The following is a 25,972-nucleotide window of genomic DNA, read 5'->3' as shown; positions in this document are numbered from 1 at the left end:
AGATGTATTCCGATTATTCAACTCACCATGGGCTTCATTTCCCGTCCATCTCCCTCTTGCGGGTTGTATTGACCCATTTTTTTACTATTCTCAACAAACTCCTGAAATTTTGATAAAAATGTAAATGTTACACCCAGGGTCAATACAAGTTTTCCATTTCAAATTTCCGTACATATCCAGACTGAATTTTCCAGATTGTTTTTTTTATTTTGTCTTATTGTGAAACAATTCAGGAAATAACAACAAAGTGCTGAAGCTGAGTTCTAATTCAGCAGGGAGGTAAAGTGCTATTTCACTTTTTTTTGACATCCAGCCTTTCTATACATTTCTCTTGTGAAAACTCCAGACTTCCAGACCAGACATTTCAGTTCCCAGTTATTTCCATTCATATTAAAATATTAAATAAATATAAAATATACCTTTATACTTGGTTTGCCACATTAGAGTTTGGACTTTCGTCCAAGATACTGTCCTAAACAATTTCTGGTTGTTGCTTTTTTAACTGGATCTAAGATTTCTGAACTGGGTTTAACTGAGATACCAAACACAGCATGGAAATTCCTACTTTTGGTATTTATATGAAATAAGAGCATCAATAATCACTCATATTTTTTAAAGGATGTGCATTTAATCTTGGATTATAAAGTCCAGATCTTCTGAGTATCATAGATTTGACCTATTATTATTGTAAATAGATGAATAAATGAATAAAAAACACTAAGACTTTGGATCAATTTGGATTTCATGTTTTCTTGACTGAAAGTCACAAATTCATCATTGAATTTTCATAACTTTTCCCCCTGGGCCATCATGACTCATTTGGAGCTGAAGCTAAAACATGCCTAACTAATGAACCCTGAAATTATAACAATAACTCGCAGACACTTAGAAGCTGTCTCACCATCAAGGTCTTGTCCATGTAGTACTCTCGTCCGGGGCTGCCGTCGTTGTACTTTGAGTCCACAGCGAAGCAGAGGAAGAGGACGTCAACCACATTCTCAAACACAGAGAGGAAGCAGTGGGCCACGAGGAAGGCGAACAGACAGGCGATGAGGAGGGGTAACACCCAGACGGTGTAGTCCCGCTGGTAATTCAGAGCCAAGATGCCTGCAAAAGCTGTGCAGGAGACTATCAGAACCTGACAAACACGTTCTGATTAGAGGTTATTCAATGGGGACATAACAAATATACATTTTTACCACTAGATGGCAGCATATGCTGCTTAGCTCACGCTGTGTTTCAATACAACGTTAACGCCATCGTTATATATTTCTGGATTGGACATCACGGGGACTATCGCATGACACACATGCGCCTTTGCTATGCATTTGGGTCAGGACTGCTGCAGAAGGAGAAGCGGCATCAGAAGTACACAAAACTGGTTCATTTTAAAGGTCACTAGTTCTATCAGTAGAATGACTTATTGCTTTGACAGTTTGACTTGAACGCAATTTGAACAAAATTCTAGAAAATATAAGCGATGTACACAGGTATGCCATGAAAAGTGGTACAGTGTTTTAAATTCTAAAACAAAACATTTTACCTTCTAAATTTTGGAATATCCTTTATAAAATTTAACATTTGTTTTATTAAGTTTGTTTTGGCCCCTTTAGGTTCCTCAACGTGGAACTAACCTCATTAAAGCTCCAGTAGGGAGTTCTGAGAACTTAGCTTGAATGTTTGAAGAAGCACACCTTACAGGATACACCTTACAACAATATGCTTTACATTGAATATATCATGCCCACACTTTTACTACAAACTCGGTCCTCAAATCATTAGCACAGTGCCTTTAGCACAGCTGCAGCACACCGGGTTGTGAGGAGCGTGTACACGAGTGTGACCGACACTGCTAAGACATTACTCCTGGCTCTGATTGGAAGTTGCAAATGGCTGTAGGACCACTCTGAAGAGCCAGTGTAGCTTGATTTTTTTCACAGATAATGTGTCTCATATTATACTGTCAGGACATAGTGACACTTTTAACAAAAATATAAATATAAAAAAAATGTTTCACAAAGGTTACATACTGCAGCTTTAAGCTAGTTGCACTGGACAGGGTATGCTAGTGTTTTCACGCTTCGCCACTAGTGTCTTACTTGCTCCTTTATGAACAATTATTAATGTGTAGCGCTTTGCTACATTGGCTCCTCCTTTCCTCTTTAGCTGTTTTTGTGTGTCCCTGCACTGCTGTGACAGACAGCCTCAGAAAAAAAAAGGAGGGTGGGTCTGGGAGCTTCAGTCTGAACCCTGAATGACCTGCAAGACTGGAATGGATTGTTTATACCATGGCTTTATTGACAGGACTCAACATTACAATGGCGCCTGCGTGCACACGTCACGGTCTATAGTAGTGATGTCCAAATCAGTAATATATATCAATGGTTAACACCATTATTTAAAGTGACAAGTCAACATTCGTACATTTTCATTTCATCATGTGCAAAATCAATGGTAGTAAAATCCAGTTTTGGTGTGCTTTTAATGTGGTAAACAATTTTAAAAGATACCACTGTGTTATATTTTTACATTGACAAATGTAAACTGACAATAAAAGCCACAGCTGGGTAATTGAGCATGGTTTTCCACAGCAGGATTTAAAAAACATACTAAGTTTTCAATCTTACCAAAGAAAAATAGTAAAAAAAAAAAACCAAGAAGAAAATGAAAAATTTGAGGTTTTCAAAAGAAATCTGATAAGCTGTGATGTCACAAGAGGCATTGTGCATGTGGAAGTTTGTTGTAGGTTGTAGTTTGGTTAAATAATTATTTACGTAAAGAAGCAAAACTAATAGAAACTGACCGTGGCACAATGTCAAACTGCATCTAAAATATGTCATTGATTCAACACAAGATTCTGGCTAGTAGCTTTAAACACTACATTACCACAAAAAGAACATAAAATGTATGATGCATCTCTGTGGTACCTTTCCCATAAAGAGGACAAAGTCGCCCACTGTGTTAATGGCTGCCACTCGGAGAGCGTTCTCCACCAAGATAAGCAGAGCCTCACGAGCTGAAGTGCAGAAGTTGGTGCTGTTGATGGCCGTCGCAGTATAAGCATTCTGTAACAATTTAACATTTGGTTTGTACATGAACAAATGGGCTTTTGTAGAATCTTGTATATTCTGTCCTCATATTCATGTTGTTATTTACCTGATTTAGGTACGCTAAACATTTTTCAAGACACCACAGACAACAGACGCAGGCTTTCAACATGCAACGAGCGCAGGCATTTTCCTGGAAAATGAAAACACAAAAAACAATCTTAACCTGCAGAAGTGTAATGAAAAATGCAAAAAATGACAGCTTGCACCATCTAGATTAACATTAATTTATGAAAAGTTTATGGCTCACCTTTCCTTTGAGCTGGTTGTGGATGTACGTCAGGATGAGACGAGGGATCTTAACAAGCGTGATGATGAAGGATCCCTTTGCCAGAGTGCCCAGGTGGTAGCGGATGGTACGAAACATGGAGTTAATTACTGGAGTTGCTGGCATCTGGGACTTGTTCCTGAATTCAGTCAAACAAGGGAAGAAGACATGATTGAAATCATGTGGCATAAAGTTGCTCCTAAACAATTCCACTTGCACTGCAAGTTAGGTTCACTGGCAAAATTTAAAGGTATTTAGGTGTTGAGAATAAATAAATTACACAACAGTTTAAATAGTTAAAAACAGATAAATTACAAGGACTCGTTTTAGCATAACCCTCAACTGATTGAAAAGGACCCGCTGCAAAACTTGGTGGCTGCAGTCACTGAAGTTTCATTTGTCACAGTAAGGCATATACTACTGGGGATTCTGTTGTGTGGAGCAAAGAATAATAACTCGAAGGTTTAGGGCCTTTAGATTAGCAGTGTGTCTAGAGGAGGAAGAATGAAGCTTCTGCTGAAAAGAACATAACGCCGACAGTGAAGCATGGTGGCGACTCAGTGATGCTCTGGGCCTGTGACCTTGCTTCCCCTGCTAGCTGGAACCTGCAGCATGTGGAAGCCAATTTAGATTCAATTAAGTATCAGGACATTCTGGGACAAAATGTCATGCCATGAACTTCCAACTGAACAATGATCCAAAGCATTTGGATGCTTGTTTTCAGAAGATGGTGGTCATCATCATTACCTAGTTTGAGGTCTATTGAAAATCTCTGGTGGAATTTGGAAAATAAAACCAAGAATATTAATAAACTAGAGGCCTTTGTCTATGAGGAGTGGGCTGTCAATTCTTCAGGAACACTGCCAAAAGTTGGTGTCGAGCTATGAATGAATCACATTTACAGCAAGCCATGACAACAACAAAGTGCTCTCCTTATCGTGAATGGGTTGAATAATTTTGAGATCGCAGAGTTGATTAAAAGTGGTCTTTTGTTTAAACTATGGGAAAATGACTTGTAATATTAGTGGTTCTCATCTGCTCAAGTTGTTCTTGTTTGATGTGTTCATTGCAAACAACTTCTAGTTTTTAGGTTTCGCCAATAAACCTAATTTGCAATAGAGTTTGAAACATTTTAGGTGCAACTTATAAATAAATATGACAACAAATATGACATAAAAAATGCAGATGTTCTGCTACTAGTGAAGTACCTTGTGAAATAATAAGTGATCACAGCTCCAGCAATGGTCATCTGCTGGAAAGCAAGGATAAACTCACTGATCCAGATGAGACCGACAAGATGATACCACACCATGTACTGAAGAGGCCCCTGCATTTCATATTCAACCACGCCTGTGGAGTCGTTCACTATGGGTGAACCTGGGGAACACAAGCATTACAGGTCCTTCTCAAAATATTAGCATATTGTGATAAAGTTCATTATTTTCCATAATGTCATGATGAAAATTTAACATTCATATATTTTAGATTCATTGCACACTAACTGAAATATTTCAGGTCTTTTATTGTCTTAATACGGATGATTTTGGCATACAGCTCATGAAAACCCAAAATTCCTATCTCACAAAATTAGCATATCATTAAAAGGGTCTCTAAACGAGCTATGAACCTAATCATCTGAATCAACGAGTTAACTCTAAACACCTGCAAAAGATTCCTGAGGCCTTTAAAACTCCCAGCCTGGTTCATCACTCAAAACCCCAATCATGGGTAAGACTGCCGACCTGACTGCTGTCCAGAAGGCCACTATTGACACCCTCAAGCAAGAGGGTAAGACACAGAAAGACATTTCTGAACGAATAGGCTGTTCCCAGAGTGCTGTATCAAGGCACCTCAGTGGGAAGTCTGTGGGAAGGAAAAAGTGTGGCAGAAAACGCTGCACAACGAGAAGAGGTGACCGGACCCTGAGGAAGATTGTGGAGAAGGGCCGATTCCAGACCTTGGGGGACCTGCGGAAGCAGTGGACTGAGTCTGGAGTAGAAACATCCAGAGCCACCGTGAACAGGCGTGTGCAGGAAATGGGCTACAGGTGCCGCATTCCCCAGGTCAAGCCACTTTTGAACCAGAAACAGCGGCAGAAGCGCCTGACCTGGGCTACAGAGAAGCAGCACTGGACTGTTGCTCAGTGGTCCAAAGTACTTTTTTCGGATGAAAGCAAATTCTGCATGTCATTCGGAAATCAAGGTGCCAGAGTCTGGAGGAAGACTGGGGAGAAGGAAATGCCAAAATGCCAGAAGTCCAGTGTCAAGTACCTACAGTCAGTGATAGTCTGGGGTGCCGTGTCAGCTGCTGGTGTTGGTCCACTGTGTTTTATCAAGGGCAGGGTCAATGCAGCTAGCTATCAGGAGATTTTGGAGCACTTCATGCTTCCATCTGCTGAAAAGCTTTATGGAGATGAAGATTTCATTTTTCAGCACGACCTGGCACCTGCTCACAGTGCCAAAACCACTGGTAAATGGTTTACTGACCATGGTATCACTGTGCTCAATTGGCCTGCCAACTCTCCTGACTTGAACCCCATAGAGAATCTGTGGGATATTGTGAAGAGAACGTTGAGAGACTCAAGACCCAACACTCTGGATGAGCTAAAGGCCGCTATCGAAGCATCCTGGGCCTCCATAAGACCTCAGCAGTGCCACAGGCTGATTGCCTCCATGCCACGCCGCATTGAAGCAGTCATTTCTGCAAAAGGATTCCCGACCAAGTATTGAGTGCATAACTGTACATGATTATTTGAAGGTTGACGTTTTTTGTATTAAAAACACTTTTCTTTTATTGGTCGGATGAAATATGCTAATTTTGTGAGATAGGAATTTTGGGTTTTCATGAGCTGTATGCCACAATCATCCGTATTAAGACAATAAAAGACCTGAAATATTTCAGTTAGTGTGCAATGAATCTAAAATATATGAATGTTAAATTTTCATCATGACATTATGGAAAATAATTAACTTTATCACAATATGCTAATATTTTGAGAAGGACCTGTACTTTGGGTCACATGTCTTAGTGTGAAAGTTGACAAAAAACACTATTGGTTGATTTGTTTTTTTTTTCTCAAGCTAGAAACCAGCTGGAAAGTCTGTCTGTCTAACTTTCATTTCCTGTTTTGTGTGTTTGATTGATTGTCCTTGCTTTGTCAGACGTTTCTTTCATGCAGCGGTGAAACTGGAGGACATGCGATGCTCTCAATGAAATTTCAGTTGCAACTGTTTTAAAAGTGTGAGCTGCTACAGAAAACTGTATTTGCTACTGCAAAAAAGATCAATCGGTTATACAGCTTTTACTCCACATATTAACCAGGCGTCCCCATAAGAACAAAAGACCTTGTACAAATATGCAAATATGAATGTTAAGAAAAGTAGGCCTAAGAAATTCTTGCATTTTTTTTCCAGCAGAACTACACAAACTTTGTCCACTCAATAAAGTAAAACTACATTTATAACAAATAAAATCCTTCCTTTGGGATAATAATATAAAAAAATTTTAGTCATTACTAATTACTGTGAGACCTCTTCCATAAGACAAAAAATGGCCAAAGACAACACAAAAAACGCAAGAATGAAATGCAATGGTTTCTCTGTGTTTGCCCTTTGTTTTCATCAGGACTTTAAAATTGCCAGCAGAAAGAAGAAGTGGGAGATGAATTGAAAAATGGCTCTTTGACCATGTTCTCAACATCACGAGACACAGGATTCCAGATGTGGGAGTTCAGTCATGTCGCAAAAGCCCAACTAAATGCCACACATTTAATAGTCTACTTGTTAGGGAATGGTACCAAAAACCATGAGAGGTTTTTGAAGGAAAGACTTACTGAGAGACAATAAAAAAAATGTAAATAGAATAGAGTTGAAATAGTGTTGTAGCCGATTATTTTGCTGACCTGTTGTCCCGAGGAAGAGAAGCACAGCTATCCAGTAAACCCAGAAGAACATGAGGCTGAGGAATGTCCAGAAGGGCTGCAGGACCAGCAAGGGGAGGTGGATGAACACTTTACCAGCCACATGGAAGAGGGAGATGGTAAGAGCCACACGCTTCCTCATGAAAAACATCACCAGCAGAAGCACTACCTGCAAGGTTCGACAACGTGTTTTCTCATACAGCTGATCAGATCGACAATCATGCATATCAAGAAAGTTTTCCATGCATTTTTATAAAAATCACTGCATTTCACTATTAGGTTTGGCCCTAATTATAATTTAGAATCTTTTCTGCAAAAAAGCGTGTCATTGTGGAAATACATACTGTGAAAATAGTAGCACCAATCGCATAAACAAGCAAGGCTTTGCCATTGTCTGCCGCCACTTCTTTCCCAAATACAGTTGTGCCATTACTACTGAGGGCAAATCTGTGGTCTGCGTACAGCCACCAGAGGATACCCGATCCACCTGGAAAAGATTATATTTATAAAAACAGTTGAGCTGGAAAAAAAGATCATGAGGTGAAGGTAAAACAGATTATCCTTTCGTGAGGAATTTTATCAAGAGGAGCAGAATGAAACGAGTTACCTACAGAGCCGACGATTACCAGAACTGTAAGGATATAAACCAGCAGTTTGGAGATGTAACGAATAATAACCATCATGATCAGGGACAGAACTGGATCAAGGAGAGAGAAACAAACACAATTAACTTGGAAAAGGGGTTTCTTTATGGCCAAATAAAACATGGCTGCAGTGGCTCAGTTCTTGATAGAAATTTAAAAATAGTCTTTAGGTTCGTTTGTCATTAGACACACAATGTTTTGTCTCTGAGGAGATATCGTCTTCCTCAGAGACAAAACATTGTGTGTCTAATAAGAAAAGAACCTAAAGACTATATTGTATACAGACATTGTGAACTTCATTGAAATAGAAGTTTAAAAACACTGATCACAGTGTTTCCCTCGTTGTTTTATTGGAAGGGCGGCTTGCCAGCCCCCTTTAGCCCCCCTCCGTTGTAGATCACAACAGAAGTGATTGAAGGTTACCTTTCCTATTTAAAACAGGTCTGCGCATCGTTCTCTTATGAAACTAACAAAATAATCTTATTTTCACACTATGTCATTTCTGCCTCTAGAATGTTGAGCTCTCTGTGTCAATCATGGAGTTCCACCCTGACATGCAGACAGGTTAGCGCACAAAGGTGAACACACACCTCAGACGCAGGCCGTGCCAGAAAAGATTTCGTAACCACGTGCAAAACAAGCTAAAATGAATCTGTTTTTATTTTAAATTTCCCACAGTTGTGACGATAGCAACACTAAGCACCTAAACCTCTCCTACTCCATATTCAACTATAGAAACTAGGCAACGTGCTCCAGGTCCTGCCTCTTTCAGGCAATAAAAGTCAACACATCCCAGGTAAAAGGCTTAGACCTGGGTTGGTTGTCAGAGGGGAAATACTCCTCCTGGCTGTACAAGGCTGATCTTGGCATGTGAGTATTTAAAGACATATATAACAGATAAAGATAGGAGAGTTGGAGAGAAACAAAGATAAAGAAAAACAAAGCTGGACACTTTGTAGATAACTAATAAATGTTTACATTTTGTTATACTGTTCTTTTTAATAACTTAAATTATGCTGCATCAATATTAATTAAAACAATAAATAGTTTTACACAAAATAAGCTTTTTAAATTCTGTTAGATGTATAAAAATACCACCTTAAATACAATAGTTTAAAGGCTGTATTTAATGCCCATGCCTATGATGACTGTATTTATTGTCGTGCTAATGCATGAATTTCCTAAGAAACAAAACCCTTTAGAGTCAATAACAAACAGACCTCGAGGTCATGAAAGAAAATTGTGTCCTACTATGATTCATCTTTTGAGAATCAGAACCAAACCAGACAAATGAAATAATTCAGGTAAAAAGATCCGATCTGCCGTATGATTAGCCCCATTTCTTCTGCTGTACCAAGAAGAGAACTCAAAGCAGATACTAAATCATTGCCTACAGGCCTAACTTTAGAGGATCCAACGTCTGTATCCACTCAGACGCTTCCTGTTTTTCTTTTTCTGTTTAGTAACAAAAATAGTTTCCCTTCCAACTATTTCCTTCCTGCTTAACCCTCATGAGCAGCAGGAGCTGAGCAGTGGGAAGGCAGAAAACCAAACCGTTACAAGCATGTTTTCTTTTGATAACACTTCGATAACCAATTAAAAGATCCATTTCATGCACTGTATGTGACAAATACCAACGTTTTATACCTAAAGCCAGAACACAAAGACCCATGATGATTTCCTTGCTGGTCAACACTCCAGCAACGACACGCCGCAGCACAGTGTTGTCACTGACAAACGTCATGAAAGCCTGGGCGAATTCAGCATAGCAGCCAATGTCCGTCGGGATACAGCGGTGGAAGATGGGGGCAGCTTTACTGAAAACACGAAGGTAAAAGGCATTATTTTGAGCACAATTAAAAGTGACTTGAATCCCAGCTCCGAGGTTGAAAGGTCCAATATTTTAATTACAGTGGTTTTCAAAAATATTCACACTCCCTGCACTTTTCCACGTTTTTTGACATGTCGACCTCTCATTGCAAGCTGAAGTACCCTGCAAGAGTATCCGTACCTCTTGAACTTTTCCACACTTTATCTTGTTTCAACCTTAACCTTCACTGTATTTTATTTGGGTTTTATATGGCAGACCAACCCACTGGCAGGGACGCATCTAAAACACGCAAGGCAGTGGGCACTGAGGACCAGAGTTGGGAACAACTGTGTTAGAGAACATTAGTCATACAACATACAGCATCATAAAGACCTAAAGAACACAGCAGACAGATTGGATAAAGTTGTGGTAAAATTTAAAATAGGGTTAATGTTATGCAATATTCCAAGCTTTGGACATCTCACAGAGCACTGGGGAATCCATCATCTGAAAAGGGAATGGCAGAAATAAAAAACCTACTATGGCCATCCATCTAAACTGACAGGACCAACAAAGAGCACATTAATCGGAGAAGCAGCTGAGAGGTTCATAATAACTGTGGAAGAGCTGTAGAGACCCACAGCTCAGGTGGGAGAATGTATTTACAGGAAACTATAGAATTAGTTCTACAAACTACAAATCTGATCTTTATGAATGAGAGGCAAGAAGAAGGCCTTTTTTTCAGAAACAAACATGAGAAGTCTAACTTGCAGTTTGCCAGCAGCCAAGTAGGGGACACAGAATACATGAGAGAGACGGTGCCAATGGTCATCACCCCAGACCAATCAAGGTGACACACGGTGGTGGAAGCATCATACTGTGGGGATGCAAGGGAAGGGATGCACGTCAGAATGGATTTAAAATGGATGGAGCTAAATACAGGGCCGTACTGTTAAAGGTTGTAAAAGACTTCAGATCAAACCATATTCATGTGTTGGAACGGTCCAGTTAAAGTCTAGACTTAGACTACTTGCCACAGTACCTGTGGCAAGACTTTAAGATGTGGCCTCCATCCAGTCTGACTGAGCTACAGATGTCTTTCTAAAGAATAAGGGGCAGAAAAATCTTGCTCAACAGCTGAAAATACTTGCAGCTGTAATTGCAGTGAAAGGGGGGTTTACATATGTGATGGCTTCAGCCCCACTTTGGTAAAGTCAATTCACACACTCACCTCATAAGTTTGTTTTGTTTTGAGATTAAACATGTGTTTTTGTTGGGTAATTCATTAATTTCTTTACTATAACTAACAATAATAGTATGGAACACACAGATAGCAGCACGAAGTGGTTTGTTGTTGTTGATTATGTTTTTCTTTTTCGAGTTACCTGGTTTTGGGAGTCGGCTGCTTCCTGTCTTGGAAAGAGGCGTGTCCAAGAGCTGAGGACTTAGAAAGCATAATGCCAGCTCAGCAGGACCAACTATTTGCCAGTCAGCTAGGGGGGTGTTTAGGTTAATTTACATCATTTGGTTCTTGGGTAGTAGTGATGTTTAGTTCTGTTTCCCCCCTATTGTGTATGAATGGTCTGGCTAATTCACTATATAGGTTAACCTTGTGTCTTTGTGTTAGGTCAGTTTGGAGTTATGTTGTGTATATTTTGTTTCCTTAGCTAATAGTTTGTGAGTTCCCATTTTGAGAAGAGTTATATTTAGCTGACCTCTTTTATGGGCCCATAAGCTATATTTTGGAACTTTGCTATTTTTGAAGTTTGTTGGGTAAAATAAAGACCCACTTGGAATATGTGTCCGATATGCCTTTACTGATCGGTCCCTCACAACATAGTTGACTCTGAGGAGCTCAATATAAATGTGCATCACACTTTTCAGATTTTTATTTGTACAAATAATTGTTCACCAGTGCATCTTTTTCCTTCTATTTCATGATAAAGCACTAGTTTTTGATGATCTACCACTATGACCCCTTTTAAATATACTAAACTTCATGGTTATATCATGACAAAATGTGGATTCACTTCAGTGGGTTTGAATATTTTTGTAACCTACTGCATCTAGTGTACAAACAAAAAACAAAGACATTTTTTAAAATCTCAAAACATGGAACTGACTCACCTTGCTGGAACAGGAAGTTTTGGACATTTAGTGTGTCTGTCAGAGCTACTTTCATATCTTGTTGGAGTAATATCATAGGAGCAGAGATGAGACCCTAACAACAGAAAACAAGGAAATGATTCAGAAGCAAGATATTTATGATAGGAGAAAATCTCTCAGCAACCAAGATGGCGCCAACGATGGCAGCCTCGGAGCTTCGCTCTCTTTGTATTTTGTGTGTTTTTATGTTCTTCGAGCCACAGTTCTGTGGTCTCATTCAGTAGAGAGGAACTTCTCAACATCAGAGAGTCCTCTCATGGGATTTTTTCACCATCTTTCATCAATCCGAGGTTCACTGAGCTCTTGGCAAGCAGAACTGTGGCTCTATACGGGATTCTGCGCCGAAAGCGGCGGAGGGGAAAGCGTGCTGGCATGCTGGTAAAGCTCCGCAAAAGAGGACTTCGCACACCACTGCCTTCAATCCACCTGGCAAATGTCTGCTCTCTCAACAACAAGATGGACGAGCTGCTTCTCCTCACCGGTAAAAATACGGGCCTCCGCGGATCAGCGGTTCTCTGCTTCACTGAGACATGGCTGAGTGAAAACATCCCGGACTGCGCACTGCTGTTGCCGGACTTCCAGCTGCTCAGAGCAGATCGCAGCGCGGAGCTATCGGGGAAGAAGCGAGGAGGCGGAATCTGCTTTTATATAAATGAAGGTTGGTGCAGAGACGTAAAAGTGCTGGGAAAAACATGTAGTCCTGATCTGGAGTCATTTTCCATAATCTGTAAACCGTTTTATTCACCGAGAGAGTTTTCCTCGTTTATAATAATCGGCTCATATTTTCCACCGCATGGCTGCACTTCTGCCGCGGAAAAACATCTTGCTGAGCTGATTACAGACGTGGAGAAAAAATACACGGACTCTTTCATCATAATACTGGGAGATTTTAACAGAGCAAACCTCTCAAATGAACTCCCCAAATACAGACAGCATATTAAGTGTCCCACCAGAGACAAAAACACACTGGACCATTGTTACACAGCTTTAAAGGACTCATATCATGCTGTTACCAGGGCTGCTCTGGGTTTTTTGGATCATTATCTAATCCACCTCATCCCAACCTACAGACAGAGACTAAGAGCTTCCAAACCCAAGGTTCACACTGTTAAGAAGTGGACTGAGGAATCAAAGCAGATGCTACAGGCCTGCTTTGAATGCACAGACTGGACCGTTTTTGAAACTTCAGCCACTGACCTAAACTAACTAACTGATGTGGTGACATCATACATCAGTTTCTGTGAGGACATGTGTGTGCAGACCAAGACCTTCTGCACCTTTGGGAATAACAAGCCATGGTTTACTCCACACCTCAGGAATCTGCACAGGGAAAAGGAAGAAGCTCACAGCAGTGGAGATTGGGCGCGGTACAGGCAGGCCAGGAACCAACTAACAAAAGAGATCAAAGCAGCTAAGAGAAGCTATAGTGAGAAGCTTAAGAACAACCTTTCTACTGGTGACACTTCAGCTGTATGGACTGGTCTGAGAAACCTGACTGCCTACAAGAGCCCCTCCACCCATCCTGAACAGAGTCATCTCCTGACCAACCGTCTGAATGGCTTCTACTGCAGACATGACAAGAAGCCATTCACACCTCAAATCATCCCCTCTACATCCCATTCAGGAACAAATTCCTCCCATAAAGCAACCAACCCCCTACCTTCAGATCCTCCGCCTGCACTAAAGATCTCCGAGGAAGATGTAAACAGGCTCTTTCAGCGCATGAAAACAAAGAAAGCTGGAGGACCTGATAACGTCTCCCCATCATGTCTGAAAGCCTGTGCAAATCAACTTGCTCCGATCTTCACAAGGATCTTCAACAAGTCACTGGAGAAATGTGAGGTCCCCTCCTGCCTCAAACTATCCACCATCGTCCCGGTTCCCAAGAAACCCACCACCGTAGGATTAAATGACTACAGTCCTGTAGCCCTGACGTCTGTGGTCATGAAATCCTTTGAGCGGCTGGTGTTGAAGCACCTGAAAGACATCACAGGCCCCCTGCTGGACCCCCTGCAGTTTGCTTACCGAGCAAACAGGTCGGCAGATGATGCTGTCAACTTAGGTCTACACTTCATCCTGCAACATCTCGACCACCCAGGGACGTACGCCAGGATCCTGTTTGTAGACTTCAGCTCGGCCTTCAACACCATCATACCAGACATCCTCCACCAGAAGCTCACACAGCTCAACGTCCCAGCCTCCACCTGTCAGTGGATCAACAGCTTCCTGACGGACCGACAGCAGCAGGTGAGACTGGGGAGCATCTTCTCCCGATCCAGATCAATACGTACTGGTGCCCCTCAGGGGTGTGTTCTATCCCCACTCCTCTTCTCCCTGTACACAAATGACTGCACCTCATTGGACTCGTCCGTGAAACTCCTTAAGTTTGCAGATGACACCACTGTCATTGGACTGATCCAGGACGGTGATGAGTCTGCATACAGACAGCAGGTGGATCAGCTGGTCCACTGGTGTTGTCAAAACTACCTTGAACTGAACCCACTCAAGACTGTGGAAATGGTGGTGGACTTTCGGAGAACACCACCCCCATACACACCCCTCACCATCCTCAACAACACTGTATCAGCTGTGGACCACTTCAGGTTCTTAGGAACCACCATCTCTGAGGACCTGAGATGGTCTTCACACATAGACACTGTTCAGAAGAAGGCCCAGCAGAGACTGTACTTCCTGAGGCAACTCAAGAAGTTCAACCTTCCACAGGAGCTGCTGGTCATCTTCTACACTGCCATCATTCAGTCTATCCTGTCTTCATCCATCTCAGTTTGGTTTGGCTCATCCACAAGACAGGACAGGTCCAGACTGCAACGAATAATCAGGACTGCAGAGAGAATAATCAGGGTTGACCTTCCCTCCATCCAGGACTTATACAGGTCAAGGGTCAGGAAAAGAGCTGCTAAAATCTCTGCAGACCCCACACACCCTGCACATAAACTGTTTAGAGTTTTACCTTCAGGCCGCTGCTACAGAGCACTGTTTACTAAAACCAGCCGCCACAGAGACAGTTTCTTCCCCCAGGCTGTTTCTCTGTTGAACATTTAATAGAGTACAAAACAACAGCATACAGATGTTGCAAATGCACCTTTTTATTTATATATGTGTATATTGTACATTGTAAATTTGTATATTCTGTAATGCAAAAACAGAACAAAAGAGATAAGTGTACCGGAGTCAAATTCCTTGTTTGTATGTTTGTATGCACGAACTTGGCAATAAAGCTGATTCTGATTCTGATTACTGAAAGGTTTCCAGATTATTTAGACACCATGCAGTGGAAACTTCCAGGGATATCCAGACAACGCATCATTCCACAATCTATAGGACCTAAATAATCAGCAGCCAATCTTCCCAGATCAAAACAACTAAATGATAACTGCCTCCACACATATGATCTAAGTAGCAATTTTGCGGCTAGGTAAAGCAACACATGTAATTACCACACTGGAGCGCATTTAGCCTTAGATATTTCCACTTCTGATTATTTACTCACCATTACTGAGTGCAAAATCTTTCACCTCTTTGTATGTCGTCAGTTCTGTGGCTGGACATTTGAAGACACACAAGGCAATGGACTTTATTTTTCTATTGATGAGGTCAAGGTTGCAAGGCTCTAAAAAGAAAACATATCTAACAAAAAAAAAAAAAAAAAGAGCTTTAGATTTTAAAACCACCCACTGTTGCAACATGATACAATGTGACATGTGAAAGAATGTTTTCTTTGATGAAAATCCGTTTTGTGGTTGCAATGTCAGCGAGGGCTGAAACTTAAAAGATGTTGGCATTTGCTACCCCATCGGACAGACCCTGCTTTGTTGCTGAAACGCCTTTTTTTCCCAAAAGCCTCAATGGGCAAACAGCCCATCAATAAAGCATTCCCCTTTGTTTCAGTGAAGCTAGGCCTTCAAGCTGAATGCTGGTGGCAAACTACAGCCCAAAATAATTCAAAAAGACAAATGATAAAAATATGATACAAAATAAGAGTTTCTTATCCTTAATTATATGAAAAGACTCTAGTAAATTAACTGAGAAAGAATGTCTAAAGTGCAGGAGTACTAACTTCTTCTCCGTCATGTCAGCGCCACTGAAAGGTACTCCGTCAATCTTCTTGTCTGTGTTATTCCGGCCACAGGTGTTGCCATAACTATCATATCCAGAGACAAGACGGGAGGAACCTCCTGTGGCGATGGCAAAGCCACAAATAAAGGCCTGCAGACGTCAAAGTTAGAAGAAGAGAACATTAACAATTAAGGGAACAGCATTAAGTAACTCACCAATCTCTAATGCTTTTGGGTGTATTTCTAATGAGCCAGGAGGGCTGGTGGTTCCTGCAGTGAGTTGGCGTTTATGTTCATTGACAATAAATATTTTATAAAGTGTAGCACACATATGCATTTATCCTCCCTCAAACTGGTATCCCTTATTTAAAATTTCAAAAATTGCAGTACAAACCCTGCTGTTCTGAGAACCCGCCCGACAAGTAGGGAGATCAAGTTTAAAGTAGGGTTGGGTAATAAAACAATATAATAGTAAATCAAAGAAGTAGCCAAGGGACCCATGGTAACTCTGGAGGAGCTGCTGAGATCCACTGCTTAGGTGGTAGAATTTGTCAACAAGGAAGCAATAAGTCAAGAACTCCACAAATCTGACCTTTTTGGGAGATTGACATGAAGATGATTTGATTAGATGAGACTACAATTTAACTTTTTGGTGGTGAAAAACTAACACTACACATCACCCTGAACACACCAAAAAGGGTGGTGGAAGCATCATGCTGTGGGGATGGTGTTCTTCAGGAAGGACAGGGAACGAAAGCTGGTTTAAGTAGATGGTAAGACTAGAGTTAGAGGGCAATACACACTTAGAAAGCAGTTCTGTTTCCAGGACAATGACCTTTGACATACAGGCAGAGCTCTAATGAAAAGGTTTACATTAAAACTTATTAATGTGTTGAAATGGGACAGTCAAAGCTGAGACCTAAAGCCAGTAAAGAATCTGTGTCCCGTTTTGAAAACTGATAATCACAGAAAGTCTCCATTCAATAGGCCTGAGCTCCAACTATTTTACAAAGGAGAATGGGCAGAAACTTAAGTCTCCAGATGTGTAAAGCTGGTAGAGACATACCCCAAAAGTGTTGGCTGCCATAAATGCAATGAAAGAAGGTTCTAAAAAAGTAGTTACTTGGCAGTACACTCCAGATGTTTCAGGTTTTTTTATTTGTACACTTGTTAACAACCACTTTTCATTTTGGGAGTCAAACTGCAACTGGCTTAGACAAGAACCATGGAGGTTGTCGAAGAACAGAAGAAAATGAAATACTCGTTAAAGATAGAGCTCCTGTTTGTGCTCCATTGGCTGTTGCAGTGATTTAAGGAAGGCCAATGAATCACTCCAGCGACAGTGATAACATGTTGTTAGGGTATACACACCCCCCAAGTTAGTGGGATTAATACAGGTCTGAAAGGATTGCAGTTTTAGTGCAAATCATTTGAAAAAGTTTATTCAATGCCGTTATCTGCACTTTACATTTTGGTTGATTTTGTGCCCTAGCACATGATAAATGTAAAAATAAAATGTTGGTGTCCAACGGCAAAGTCAATCAGGACTTAATATTCCTTTTTGGGGGTCTAAGAAAGAAATGTAACTACAAATGTAAACATCTTTATTTAATGTTTGCAAAAACAGGATTATAAGTAATGGATATAATATACATCCAGTTATAAGTAACTGGATGTATATTTAGCTATAATTTTCTGATTGCTGTGGGTATTAATGCTGTAATAACACTATGACTGAATATAGAGAAACAAACTATATCTATTAGTAATTTTTATTAACATTTTTAAAACATTTTGTTAAACTTTTTGTTCTGTTTTCTGTGCAATTTTCATAATTTTGGACATTTGAGAAGTATACACCTTGAACCTGTCTGAATATGGGTCTTATAATCTTTATAGTTGCTGCTTAGAAGTTTTAAAAAAGTAAACATAAAATTAGGAACGTTTTTTGACAAATCCATTTCAGTGTGCTCCCATCCCGTTTAGGTTTCTTTCACAGCCAGCAATCAAGCGAAGCACCTGAACATATAAAAAAAAACGACATCACTTCCGGGTCTATAATAAATAAAGGTTCCCTTTGTCGGGGCTGTAAAGTGAGGATGTGAGTTTAATCTTCACACAGGACTCATTTGTCAGGCTGGAGCGATATTTGGACTTTATGAAGTTCATGCTCAAGAAAACTTGCTTGCATAAGTATGTTGAGCAAAAGATGGGCAGGATTCCAAATACCTATTTTTTCATGTTCATATACGTGTCGGGAATGGCACTACATGTTTCAAAAACAAGTTTGGCAGGTTTAGGGAGGTTTTGAATTTCACTCCAGTTGTGCTCTTTAGCGAGAGGGTCATTCTGACGAGCGACTTCTTCGAGATCCGCTGTCAGGCTTTTGAACTTGGACACCCATAAATCTTTATCTGCTTTATCGGACAGTTAAATTTAAAGATCGGGCTAAATTATCCCTGTGAATGCCAATATGCTATCGATATCCAGCAGTGATCTTTTTCCTTTCCGAACTCTATGAATCTTTCTCCAAATGCAGCATGCATTACCATAATTGCCGTAATTGAATAATAATAATAATTTATAGTTACAAGTTTCATTACTTCCACACGTTGGGGGGAATGTTTAAGCATAAAGTGCTGATAACTTTTTTATGCGGAAAATACCCAAAAGTAGCAGTTTTAGTGCTTTTTTTTGTCATTCTAGACCAAGTTTAAGAATCATAGGTCCAGTAAAAACTGGACATATTCATGCTAGGGGGCACAAGCACCATATAAAAAAAATTGGGCTGAGAATAGGGAGACTAGTTTATGTCCTTGTATGGGATTACACTGCATTTGATCCTTTTATAGGAATTTTATGATTTCCTGCAATTTGATTGATTATGAATAAGCAGAAGGAGGGATTTACCCAAGGCACCATCAATGCAAGAACCACCACTGGATAAAATGTTACAATTAAGGTGTAATTGAGCAAATCATAGAAAAAGGATGCCAATTTAATATACACAACATCCCTGTGAAAACTATAGAAATTATTAAGCATTACTAGATGTTTGTCCTGTTGAAGATATAAGAAGGAAAAATCTCGGTAAAATCAAACTATGTTTTCCTTCTTCCTCACTAATCCTGGAAAATGATTAAACCAAACTTCATACTTTCAAGACAGAGTATTATTCCTCGTAACACAAAACAGTTTAACATCATATATTTAGTTCAGTTATGAAGGTGTGTGTAGAGGTCAAGAGGTCAATGCTTTAGAAAAACACTGTAACGTACTAAGGTCTAAAGCGAAATAGTTGACTAACACGCCCTAAAAAGGCAACATAACGGATCCAAGATAACTGTGCACAATGCAAGCAGCCATTATCATCCTCTAGACTTACCATGCCAATACAAAACAGTGTAAATATGATGAGCCATGGTATATCCGTGCAGCTGTGCTCCTCCAGCGGTTTCCAGTCCCGTTTACCCTGCCAAGGCATGAGAAACAGGCAGCAGTGGTTATTCTTGTGGAGCTTGTTTTTGTTGTGAGGGACTCTCTGTATGCAGCTCCCCTCTGTTGCAAATTCAGCAGACAAACAACCAACTACTGAGGAGTTTAAAACAAAGAGCTGCCACAGCTGCTGCTGGAGAAGACGTCACACTATAATGCCCACAAAGAGTGCTGTCAAGCAAGCAGGGATTTTTAACTTATCTCAACTTTTTTCAGCACTATACTGGGTCTCTCTCTCTCCAATATACAGGTGCTGGTCATAATATTAGAATATCATGAAAAAATTGATTTATTTCAATAATTCCATTCAAAACGCGGAACTTGTATATTGTATTCATTCATTACACACTTACGATATATATTAAATGTTTATTCCTTTTCATTTTGATGATTATAACTGACAACTAATGAAAACCCCAAATTCAGTATCTCAGAAAATTAGAATATTATTTAAGACCAATACAAAAAAAAGCTGTTGACCTCGACTGGGGACATTATCGGGCGGTGGAAGGAGTACTTCGAGGATCTCCTCAATCCTGCCATCGCGCATTCCCTGGTGGAAACAGAGGCTGGGGACTCGGGGTTGGACTCTTTCATCACCCAGGCTGAAGTCAGCGAGGTGGTTAAAAAGCTCCGTGGTGGCAAGGCTTCAGGGGTGGATGAGATCCGCCCTGAGTATCTCAAGTCTCTGGATGTTGTGGGGCTGTCATGGTTGACACGTCTCTTTAACATTGCGTGGCGGTCGGGGACAGTGCCTTTGGATTGGCAGACTGGGGTGGTGGTCCCCCTACATAAGAAGGGGGACCGGAGGGTGTGTTCCAACTACAGGGGGATCACACTCCTCAGCCTCCCTGGTAAGGCCTACGCCAGGGTATTGGAGAGGAGAGTCCGGCCGATAGTCGAACCTCGGCTTCAGGAGGAGCAGTGTGGTTTTCGTCCCGGCCGTGGAACACTGGACCAGTTCTATACCCTCTACAGGGTGCTCGAGGGTTCATGGGAGTTTACCCAACCGGTCCACATGTGTTTTGTGGACCTGGAGAAAGCATTCGACTGTGTCTCTCGTGATGCCCTGTGGGGGTTGCTCCAGGAGTATGGAATCGGGGGCCCTTTATTAGGGGCCATGCGGTGTCTGTACGAGCGGAGCAGGAGTTGGGTCCGCATTGCCGACACTAAGTCGGACCTGTTCCCGGTGCATGTTGGACTCCGGCAGGGCTGCCCTTTGTCACCGGTCCTGTTCATAACTTTTATGGACAGGATTTCTAGACGCAGCCAAGGGCTGGAGGGGGTCTGGTTTAGGGTTAGGGTATTGGAGAGTGGATTTCGTCTCTTCTTTTTGCAGATGACGTGGTCCTACTGGCCCCCTCTATCCAAGACCTACAGCATGCACTGGGGCGGTTCGCAGCCGAGTGTGAAGCAGCTGGGATGAGGATCAACTCCTCCAAGTCCGGGGCCATGGTTCTTGACCGGAAAAGGGTGGCTTGTCCTCTTCAGGTTGGAAGGGAGTTCCTGCCTCAAGTGGAGGAGTTCAAGTACCTCGGGGTCTTGTTCATGAGTGAGGGAAGAATGGAGCGGGAGATTGACAGACGGATCGGTGCGGCTGCCGCAGTAATGGGGGCGCTGTGCCGGTCCATTGTGGTGAAGAGAGAGCTGAGCCGAAAAGCAAAGCTCTCAATTTACCGGTTGGTCTACGTTCCTACCCTCACCTATGGCCATGAACTTTGGGTCATGAAAGAACAAGATCCCGGATACAAGCGGCTGAAATGAGCTTCCTCCATAGAGTGGCCGGGCACTCCCTTAGAGATAGGGTGAGGAGCTCGGCCATCCGGGAGGGGCTCGGAGTAGAGCCGCTGCTCCTCCACATCGAGAGGAGCCAGTTGAGGTGGCTCGGGCATCTATACCGGATGCCTCCTGGACGCCTTCCTCGGGAGGTGTTCCAGGCACGTCCCACCGGAAGGAGGCCCAGGGGACGGCCCAGGACACGCTGGAGGGACTATGTCTCTCGGCTGGCCTGGGAACGCCTTGGGCTTCCCCCTGGAGGAGCTGGAGGAGGTGTCTGGAGAGAGGGACGTCTGGATGTCTCTGCTGAGTCTGCTGCCCCCGCGACCCGGTCCCGGATAAAGCGGAAGACGACGAGTACGAGTACAAAAAAAAAGATTTTTAGAAATGTTGGCCAACTTCTTCTCAAGCAGACGTAAAAAGTAGTCATCTAATAAATGACAAGTCAGAGTAGCAACAGATGTGGGCTGTAACTGAGCGTAACGTAATTTAAGAGAACGATGTAATCAGACAAACATCTATAAAGTTATGTGTAAAAATTCTAGGATTTTACAGAATGAAAGAAAAATGAGCTGCTGGAGAAGCAACACATTACAGTCCCCACAGTGTTGTCAAGCAAGCAGCCATTACCTCCAGCAGATAAACTACAACTCACCTCTGCGCTGCTACAACATCCCATTGTAGGTTTGTTAGGAGACGACTAGCAAAAAAAACTAAACTTTGAGTGTCTTAGTCACAACTTTTCAGTTCTTGTTTACGTTTTCTATTAATAAGTTATTCGGGAGTCGAAAAACACTTTTGTTGTTAGCTAGTTTGTTTATTCGTAAACCGCCTGTTGAGAAACTCTTTGGAGCGTCAGGTAAACACGGAAGGAGACCGTGTGTAAACCCACTTCCCCTCCCCTTCGCGCTACCTCCGAAAATAGGCGTGCTCACTTCAAGGAATGTAGGAAAAAACACACAGCACAGTATGAGCTACGTCCTCAGGAAAGCTCCGTAGATTTGTGAAAATGTCTTTTGTGGTTGAACTCTGATTGGCTGCTTTTGATTTGGCCCTTTTAATTGTCCCCTGTTTTAACTCTTTCTTTTCTGTTTCAACTTATCTTATCAATCTAACTTGGCTAGGCAAGTACTGAGTAATTGTGTGAGCATAGGCTTTATATCTGATTTAATTTGAGAAAACGACGTAGGCCTAATCACAGATAAAAAATAAAGTTAAGTGTCGAAATTCTGGTATTTTACGGGATGAAAGGAAAAAAATACTAAAAACAAATATCATAACCAATTCATGCAGAAGAAACACACATTGTCAAACTCATTTTGTTTACAACATAAAGCTTCCGAAACCATTACTTGTAGTAGGTAATGTAGATAATGTCAGAGCAGTGCAAAGTACCTTCATTGGCAAAATATACTTTTTATTGTAGATTCATTTGACTTCCAAATGACACATCAGTCTGAACAGATTTTGCGGTGGTTTTGCTGAGTATACATTTACTGTTGTTACTTTTACCCGGGACGTAGAAAAAAAACGTGCTTCTTTGAATGCAGCACGGCGGATGGGATGTGGGTCATCCGCGTGGAGTTTAGCGCCGCTTGCTGGAGAAAAGGCATCACTGCTCTATGGGACCGTAATGGGACCACGCAAAGGGTGCGGACTGGAGGAGCGGTCATTGGGCGAGAGGCGGGGTGCACCCTGACAGATTGTCAGTGCCAAAAAAAAAATCTAAATTTACAATCACTGACAAAACTAATTGACTAATACAAATGTAGTGTTCATAAATGATCACGAATGAAAGAGCTCTTATTAAAGACATGAAAGCAGATTAATCACACTTCCTGCCACTGGTAAGTAATGACCAGATTTCTTTAAAGCAGCACTTCTTCCTCTGTGTCTTATTGCAATATACAGGGCCATGCTAAAATATCCATACTTCTTTAACTGATCCATGTTGTTTCAAATGACAATCAAAACCCTCCATGTATTTTATTTGGATTTCATGTACAAGGCCAAGCATGAAGCACTGCATACATGTAAAATGAAAGGAAAATCACCAATATGATGGTTTTTATACATAAATACAAACATTTGGTGGGCATTTGTATTCAACACCTCTGAATTTCTGTTGAAATGTATCTAGGGATTACAAGAGTAAAGGAGGCTGAATACTAACACAAAATTCTTGCGTAAAAGCTAAATAGAAAAAAACTATGTATCTATTTCCTTCCACTTCACTATTAGGCAGGCCTTTTGGTTGCCCTAATTTCTAAAAAATCCCAGTACAATTAATTGAAGTTTGTGCATGTGATGGGAAAAAAATGGGGAAAAAAAGGTCAAGCAATATGACTTTTGCAAGCCAATGTAAATGCCTGCTTTGCTTTGTTTTGGATTTAATAAGAGGAGACAAAAAGCGGCAGCAATCCAATGCAGCGATCACTCTGTGACAGTACAGATAACATGTAATCTATGCTTATCTACGTCAAATTAAAACCTTAAAGATAATGTTTTTTAAACAGACTTAGTTCTGAAAGAATGAATAAGCAACACTGCAGATGTTTTGTCAGGTTACGTTGTTACTGAAGTGCAAGTAAACATGTTCTGATAAAACTGCCAAGAGATCTGTCTCTCTCATCATATGATGAAGCAGCTCATTGCCTCTCATCTCCTGAATCTCGCCTGTAAGTAGTTCCTGCTGATGCTGCTTTGGCAACTGTATCCAAGGACAACAGGCTGTCCTGGTTCCCTACTGGAGGAATCATCGCCAGCAGAGCATATGTTCAGCAGCATTCTTAGTGAAGAGGTGTAGTGCGTCACTGTCTTGGCCAGCACGCGGTCTGACCCAAGTCATTCGTCATAGGAGCGCAAAATAAGGATAAATATTATGTTTGCCTTTCCTCGGATACCTACTAGACTCATGATGTCAGTAAAGTGAAGCCCTGGAGCATGTGATGAATTCAGTTTTGGCAGTCCGATACGCCAAACAGCTAAAACATTATAACCACCACTGCTTATTGTAGTATTTGTTTTGCAGACAGGACTGTATCTGCAACATGCTGCCTGCTGGTAAAAGACATATGAAAGTCTATATTTATTTCCCTCCAGCCATTAAATTAATTCAAACATGTTAAGATATGACATTATGCAGTGTGAACAATTTCCATTCTGTTCAGTTTAGATTGAAAATTCAATCAAAAAGTTCCACTTTCTTCTTTGGAAATTTCTTTTTTTATCCTCAGATTTATTGATCAGAGTAAGTCTAGCATTTAAGTTTTGCAGGGAGAAAGTTCTAAAAAACAGACATCTTCATTTTGTGAGATTATTATGATTTTATTTTGAATGATGTGTTTAGAAATTTATACTAAAAAGAATTGATCTATGATAAGAACTGTGGCCACTCTTTAAATAAGATTTAGACTTCATACAAATATTTATTTGGCATTTACAATCATGTCAAGAAATTAGGACATAAGAAATGTTTACATATTGATGTCTAGTGTCCTTTAATATCACTCGAAAAGAGAGTATTGTAATTACACTTAAGCAACAAAGATTAACAATGCTATAATCTATAAAAAAATATATATATTTTTTCTGAGGAAAAAGCAAGGACACCCTAGCCCCTAATAGCATCCCCTCAAGCACCCTCTGATAAACAGCTGAATTCATGGTGGATTCTACAGTGATGAACTGGCCAGGTCCTGATGAAGCAAAGCAACCCCAAAGCATGACACGTTCACCTCCTCACTTTACAGCTGGAGCACTGTATATGTTTTGTTCTGGTGTTCAGTCAGTTTAAGTTTAGACTAATTTGTCCAAAGAACATTATTCCAGAAGTCCTTTTGTTTCTCAGGTTTTTCTGTGGCAAACTGTGGTCTGGCCTTCATGTTTTGTTTTCACAGAGAACAAAGTTTTCCTCCTTGCACACATCCCATGAAGTTCACCTAAAACCGGCTCTGCAGCTACAGCTAAGGTCCTCTGCTATTGGAGACTTCTTTTAACATCTTGCGGTCTGCTTAATGAATAACTTACTTGCCTAGACAGACCTGAGCATATTTGTAATTGTTGTAAATGGCCTCCACTTGTAGACTATTTCTGATTTCAAATGTTTTTTTGAGACATACTTAAATCTCTTACCAGACTCATACACTGCAACAATATTCTCCTTACACTGCTCTTTGGATCTTACCATGGTATTCACTCTTACTTCAACAGTCAGGAGCACACCAAACTACTGTACATGTCTGGGGTTTAAACAGGGCAAACCTTGTTCTAATAACATGCACTTTTTACAAATATGTCTTTGTGCCACTATTGGTGCTATAGGTGGGGATTAATGTTGAGGTACCCTCATTTTTTATTACATTTTACAAAAATCTGTATTTTTAAAACTGGTATAAATATCTATCTCTTCAAATATGTTAGAAAAACATACAGGCTTCCTCAAGGTGTCCTACAGAATGTCAATTTCTTTCCAGTTTTAGTGCGCAAAGCAAACAACAAAGCGAGCCCACATCTCAAATCACATTTAAATTGAACTTCTCAAGAAAAGTTCTTTTATACATACCACCAAGTAAATATTTATATTATATATTCATATTATTTACTGACACGTTTACAAACAATGCTAAACAATTCTCCATCCACCTGTCGTTGCCTGTCGTTCTTTCTAGCATAAAACTGTTGAAGGCTTTTTTTTTTTGTTGGTTGACAT

The 25,972-nt window shown here is 40.9% G+C and overlaps 1 protein-coding gene across 2 annotated transcripts in view; it reads right to left on the bottom strand.

Annotated features, from left to right (window-relative positions):
• The window catches only part of LOC124867706 (choline transporter-like protein 1), a 36,288-nt gene that overhangs the window by 573 nt on the left and 9,743 nt on the right, over nucleotides 1-25,972 (bottom strand). Inside the window, exons 1-15 of one of the 2 annotated variants that reach the window (XM_047364283.1) lie at nucleotides 21,917-22,155; nucleotides 19,376-19,462; nucleotides 15,993-16,141; nucleotides 15,426-15,562; nucleotides 11,876-11,969; nucleotides 9,586-9,755; nucleotides 7,902-7,991; nucleotides 7,639-7,781; nucleotides 7,277-7,463; nucleotides 4,584-4,752; nucleotides 3,358-3,514; nucleotides 3,157-3,240; nucleotides 2,928-3,065; nucleotides 902-1,138; nucleotides 27-101 (exon numbers count right to left, since the gene is read on the bottom strand). In XM_047364283.1, the coding sequence (XP_047220239.1) occupies nucleotides 27-101; nucleotides 902-1,138; nucleotides 2,928-3,065; nucleotides 3,157-3,240; nucleotides 3,358-3,514; nucleotides 4,584-4,752; nucleotides 7,277-7,463; nucleotides 7,639-7,781; nucleotides 7,902-7,991; nucleotides 9,586-9,755; nucleotides 11,876-11,969; nucleotides 15,426-15,562; nucleotides 15,993-16,141; nucleotides 19,376-19,462; nucleotides 21,917-21,940 (1,941 nt within the window). In that variant the 5' untranslated portion in view covers nucleotides 21,941-22,155. Of the gene's footprint in view, nucleotides 1-26; nucleotides 102-901; nucleotides 1,139-2,927; nucleotides 3,066-3,156; nucleotides 3,241-3,357; nucleotides 3,515-4,583; nucleotides 4,753-7,276; nucleotides 7,464-7,638; nucleotides 7,782-7,901; nucleotides 7,992-9,585; nucleotides 9,756-11,875; nucleotides 11,970-15,425; nucleotides 15,563-15,992; nucleotides 16,142-19,375; nucleotides 19,463-21,916; nucleotides 22,156-25,972 lie in introns of those variants that run through there. The other variant, XM_047364284.1, reaches the window with a different exon arrangement.

This window comes from Girardinichthys multiradiatus, chromosome 5 (assembly GCF_021462225.1).
Source record: "Girardinichthys multiradiatus isolate DD_20200921_A chromosome 5, DD_fGirMul_XY1, whole genome shotgun sequence".
Classification (NCBI taxonomy): Eukaryota; Metazoa; Chordata; class Actinopteri; order Cyprinodontiformes; family Goodeidae; genus Girardinichthys; species Girardinichthys multiradiatus.
The sequence above is the reverse complement of the archived record's forward strand: the minus strand, read 5'-3'. Positions and strand labels throughout refer to the sequence as shown.